Here is a 6,192-nt window from a genome sequence, read left to right on the forward strand (position 1 = left end):
CTGTGCCCCGCAACGGGAGAGGCCACGGCAGTAAGAGGCCCGCGTACCGCAAAATAAATAAATAAATAAATAAAATAAAAAGTATAAACGGTGTAGAGATGAAGATCCCTGTAGATAAATCCATGTGCACAGCCATGATTAATTCCTTATAAATTTTTAGAAATATTACAGTGTCAAAGGCTATGCATGTTTAAAATTTTTTTTTTGATAAATATTGCCCCGCCCAGCTGTGATCCAGAATAGTGATTGCCCATTGGCTAGGTGTGAGAGTGTATTTTTCCACACATTTTCCCAGAACACAGATGCTATCCCTTTGTGAGTATTGGCAGCTTGATTTCATGACCACACACACAGACACACAGACACACACAGACACAAAGACACACACACACTTTTTTTTGCTTTCTTTTTAAAAAATTTATTTTTATACAATTTTTAAAGGTTACACTCCATTTATAGTTACTATAAAATATTGGTTATATTCCCTGTATTATACAATACAGATGTGGTGTGTATATATATATATATGTATATATATACACCACATCTTTATTCATTCATCTGTTGATGGACACTTAGGTTGCTTCCATATTTTAAAAAATTTATTTTTATACAATTTTTAAAGGTTACACTCCATTTATAGTTACTATAAAATATTGGTTATATTCCCTGTATTATACAATACAGATGTGGTGTATATATATATATATATGTATATATATACACCACATCTTTATTCATTCATCTGTTGATGGACACTTAGGTTGCTTCCATATCTTGGCAATTATAAATAATGCTGCTATGTATGTATGTGCCTTACTGTATATCTATAATTATTCTGACTTACAGAATATATTTTATTGTATGAACACATTAGTCTGTCATATCAAATGAGTTTATAAACATATAATTCTGATGTGTCTTTTCCTAAACATAATTGTCTTGCCTTCTCAGGTGCCTGCATGAACATCTCTCACAGCCAGTGTCAGATGCTGCCCTACCACACCACGCTGACACCCCTCCTCTCTATTGTCAAAAACATGGAAATGGAGAAGTTCCTCAAGTTCTTCATGTACCTCCATCGCCTTGGTTGCTATCAACATATCATGCTTTTTGGCTGCAGCCTTGCCTTCCCCGAGTGCATCGGTGATGGTGATGACAGGTATTTTGGAACGAAAAGCATTCAGTGATAAGAGTCAGTGGTAGCAGAAGTGTCTGAGAAGAGCAAAATCATCCCAAGCTACCCCCTTTTGTTTTGGTTGTTGTTAAAGGAAAAAAAAAAATCCCACACCAGTTGTAATCCTTTTGAAGTAGACATTTTTGGGAAATCTGGGATAATTTTATTTATGGGAAGAAATTATTCAGGCTATTAGATGGAGGCCATCAGCTGGGGTAGTCAATAGCTGTTTCAGTGAGGGTCTGGTAGAAGACAGCACACTCCAAGGGCGATGGAAAAGAGTTTATTGAAGAGACGATTTATGGCGGTGTGGGCAAGGTTAAGAGAACAAGTAAGGATGAGAGACACCAGGGTCTCATGATAATGCGATGCAGTTCCACTACTCAAGACTTGAAAGAGGCAAAGAGCAGGCAGACCTGGAAAAAACTGTAGCTGTGGGCAGGGGGTCTCCCGACAAGCCAAGTTCTGTGACTCGAGACAGAGGGGCACAGCCACTGCCAGCCGTTCAGTCCTGCAGGGAGAAAGGAGAAGGAATAGATGCCCTGACCTCACTCTCCTCCTGCCCTCTCTTCTGCCAGGGCCTCCTACCGACTGAACTCACCCACAACAGTTGGGCAAGGGTGAGCAATTGATATGAGTGCAATAGATGAGATCCAAAATCTCATCCCAATATCATCCGTTCAGAAGTCCCAAATCTCATCTAAATCAGGTACGGGTGAGATGCTGGGTGATTCTTACGGTCCACACTGGAACCCAGAGCAGGGTGAGGAGGGTGAAGGGTAGATGCAGAGCGACAAACAGAGACTGTCCAGCACAATATCGAATAGGATTAGAAAGAATTTTCTTTTTTGGGAGAGTGTGGGAGAACATGTGAGTTGGTGTACTTGTGTATGTGTCTTGTAAGCTCATTTCTTTTTTTTTTAATTGAGGTATAATTGACATGTAACATTAGATTAGTCTCAGGTGTACAACCTAAAGATACAATGTATGTGTATATTGTGAAGTGATCACTACAATAGGTCTAGTTGACATCCATCACCACACAGAGTTACAATTTTTTTTCTTATGATGAGAACTTTTGAGATCTGCTCTCTTAACTTTCAAATATACAATATGGTATTATTAACCATAGTCACCATGCTGTACATTACATCTCCATGACTTATTTATTTTATAACTAGAAGTTTGTACCTTTGAACGCATTCCCACCTTTTTGAAATAATACAATTTTGATATTATATTATATTGAAATAATGTAATTTTGATATTATATTATATTGAAGTAATAATTTTCAGTGAGAGTAAATCAATAAAAGTATGTTATGGAATATCTGAATTAGTAAGTATACAGTTTTTTAAATTTCAAAGCACTGTTAAGTACATAATCATATATAACATCAATTATTTTCTGAATTAAAATGTTAGAAAGTTTTCAGAGTAGTAATGAGAAAATGAATTGCATTTTAAAGTGCAGATAGGTTCCATGTTATTTGTACTAATTTAATGTACAAAGAAAGTTTTGAAAAGGCAAAGGTTTTTATTATTATTATTATTTTTAACATCTTTATTGGAGTATAATTGCTTTACGATGGTGTGTTTCTGCTTTATAACAAAGTGAATCAGTTATATATATACATATGTCCCCATATCTCTTCCTAGATTCCATATATATGTGTTAGCATACGGTATTTGTTTTTCTCTTTCTGACTTACTTCACTATCATCTCACACTCGTCAGAATGGCCATCATCAAAAAATCTACAAACAAATGCTGGAGAGGGTGTGGAGAAAAGGGAACACTCTTGCAGTGTTGGTGGGAATGTAAATTCATACAGCCACTATGGAGAACAGTATGGAGGTTCCTTAAAAAACCTAAAATAGAACTACCATATGACCCAGCAATCCCACTACTGGGCATATACCCTGAGAAAACCATAATTCAAAGAGTCATGTACCAAAATGTTCATTGCAGTTTTATTTACAATAGCCAGGACATGGAAGCAACCTAAGTGTCCATCAGCAGATGAATGGATAAAGAAGATGTGGCACATATATACAATGGAATATTACTCAGCCATAAAAAGGAACAAAACTGAGTTATTTGTAGTGAGGTGGATGGACCTAGAGAAGGTTTTTATTATTTTAACTGGAAAAAAACCTACATTGCCGTAAAATAAAAACTGAGTAGAAAAGAAACAATAGATTCTGAATTGTAGAAGTAAGTATAGAAGCACTATTAACAGACACCACATTCAGGAAAATGTTTCCCCTGAAGGAATCATTTGCAGAGGGTACTTTCATGGTAAAGAGAGAAACTCTGTTAGATCTTTCCCAAGAGTCAAACAATGGCATGGTAGTAGAGAGGCCCTTTATGTTCCTAGAACAGTGGCATTATAACATGGAGATTGTCTTAATTTTCTAGGGCGGCCATAACAAATTACTACAAGCTGGGTGGCTTAAACAGAAATTTATTCTCTCACAGTTCTAGAAGCTAGAAGTGCAAAGTCTGGTGGGGACTGCGCCAGGGGTCCCGGAGAGAGGCTCACTTCCTTTCTTAGCCAGTTTCCTTCCAGTGGTTTCAATCACTCTTGACTTGTGGCCACATCACTCCAGTCTCTGCCTCTATCTTCACATGGCCTTCTTGTCTGTGTGTGTCTGTTCTTGTGAGGACACTTGTCACTGGATTTAGGGCCCATCCAGATAACCCAAGATGATCTCATCATCGCAAGGTCTTTAACTTAATTACAGCCACAAAGACCATTTTTCCAAATAAGGTCACATTCACAGGTTCCCGAGGTTAGGACATGGACGTGTCTTTTGGGGGTCGCCATTCAATACACAGGCTCTGGAGCCGCGTGTCTCAGCCCACTCATCTGTAAAATGGAGATAATCATTGTGCTTTACAAAGTTCACGTGAGGATTAAATGACAGTGCGGGGGTTTTTATGAAGAGCTCAGTAAATGTCATCAATAGCTATCAGTGGATTGGAAAGGAGGGGCAGTACTAATGACATTGAGAGCACAGAGTATTTCTAACATATGCTAAATATTGATGGATTCTGGAAAAAATGTAGTATACTATATGGATTAAAAGAAAATTAGGTAGAATACTTAAGGCTGCTGGAGTTGGATTCCATTTCTCCCTAATTTCAAACAATTTCACTTACATCTCTTTGCTTTAATTTCTCTATGGACTTAGGAGTGTGTATATATACTTATATAAATTTATATACTTATGTAAAAGAGTTTCTCTCTTTACCATGAAAGTTCTCTCTTTACCATGAAATTTATATATACTTATGTAAATTTCATATAAGACAATGAAAGAGAGTGCATTCAGCCTCCAGGGGACTCTTAACTCATTTTGATCATCCTTTTTCTGATAATTCAATCTCTACTCTGAGCTAAATCAGTTGTAAAATTCTAGTTAAACTGCTGAGTCTTCAGGGAACTTTCAGGTAAAATTTGTTTTTCTCCTGACCTGGTTCATCCTGAGAAATGCTCTCATAGGAGAGTTTTCCATTTTCTCTTATAGTGAATAGCAATTTATAGTCAATTTTCAGGTATCCTTCAGGGACTTGTCCTACATTTTATTACATTCATTATTATATTTAATTTTATGATGGTACTTTCAGACCAGTGCTTCCTGCTTTCATTTAGCATGTGCATGAGACCTGCAAGCTAAATTTAATAAGCAAAATAAGTTCAGAAAGGTAAAATGTATTGTAGAAAATAATTCATATATTTTTATATATCAAACATTTTTTCTTATATTTCACTATTTTGGATCATTTGTTCTACTAATTTTCTCTACTACTCTACTATTCAAATAATAGAGAATTGGTTATATTCCATCCTAGAGAAAATAGGTACTTGATAACATTTAGAATTTAATTTAAAAAGATATAGTGGGATGTATAAGTAGTATGGTTTTTAACCTGCCCCTTTGAGACCTCAACTGTACTCAACTATATTATATAATATTATAATATTATAATGAAACTTTAACAGTTTCATTAAACAGTTTCATTAATTGTTTCATTTATTAAAAAATAAGTGTGTGTATCATGGACTATAATACAGGATACTTAAAGGATATCTTATAATACAGGATAATCCATAACTATATTGATTCAATGAAATATATCTCAAAATATAGAGATTTGGCTGATAAACAATTTAGGTAGCCCTAAAAATATGTGGGTTAGAAGGAATAGCTTAAAAATATCAGCATGTAGTTAGAGAGAGACGAACAATTCCTAGGCCAGGAGAATAACAGATGTTTCTGGATGACTTTTTTTTTTTTTTTTTTTTTTTTGCTGTACGCGGGCCTCTCCCGCCACGGGGCACAGCGGCCATGGCTCACGGGCCCAGCCGCTCCGCGGCATGTGGGATCCTTCCGGACCGGGGCACGAACCCTCATCCCCTGCATCGGCAGGCGGGCTCTCAATCACTGTGCCACCAGGGAAGCCCCTGGATGACTTTTTGATACACTTAAAATCTCTGTGTTTGGAAGAGGAAGCAAACACTGCAGCCACATGCTTTTGATATATAACTATCACGCTTTCCCACTGGGTTGAAATAATAGGTCTATGAATTTATCAAAGCTGAAGCGGGGTTAACTGGCCTGAGAGGTCCTGCCTTGGCTTTGCTTCTGGAAGACACCCAGGAGACCTTGTTGATTATCATCACCCTACTCACATCCTCTAATACTTTGCAGAGAAACTTTGCTCATGAAATAAATCGTTAACATTTAAAAATGGATGTGTTTTCTATTGGTTTTTTTCCTCTGGAGTGTTGATTTGCCCCTAGGTGCTTAGCAGATATTCTTAACATCTGTAGACATGAAATGAAAAATTCTTATCTAGTGCTTGCTTTGGCAGCATGTATACTAAATTGGAACAATACAGTGAAGAGACAGATCGAAGATGGCGGAAGAGTAAGACGCGGAGATCACCTTCCTCCTCACAGATACATCAGAAATACAGCTACACGTGGAACTTCTCCTATAGAACAC

The 6,192-nt window shown here is 36.9% G+C and overlaps 1 protein-coding gene across 1 annotated transcript in view; it reads left to right on the forward strand.

Annotated features, from left to right (window-relative positions):
• Positions 1 to 6,192, forward strand: part of CORIN (corin, serine peptidase) — a 229,776-nt gene that overhangs the window by 48,684 nt on the left and 174,900 nt on the right. Inside the window, exon 3 of the mRNA XM_024131999.2 lies at positions 955 to 1,162. Within this exon, the coding sequence (XP_023987767.1) occupies positions 955 to 1,162 (208 nt within the window). The remainder of the gene's footprint in view (positions 1 to 954; positions 1,163 to 6,192) is intronic.

Source organism: Physeter macrocephalus, chromosome 7, assembly GCF_002837175.3.
Source record: "Physeter macrocephalus isolate SW-GA chromosome 7, ASM283717v5, whole genome shotgun sequence".
Lineage (NCBI taxonomy): Eukaryota > Metazoa > Chordata > Mammalia > Artiodactyla > Physeteridae > Physeter > Physeter macrocephalus.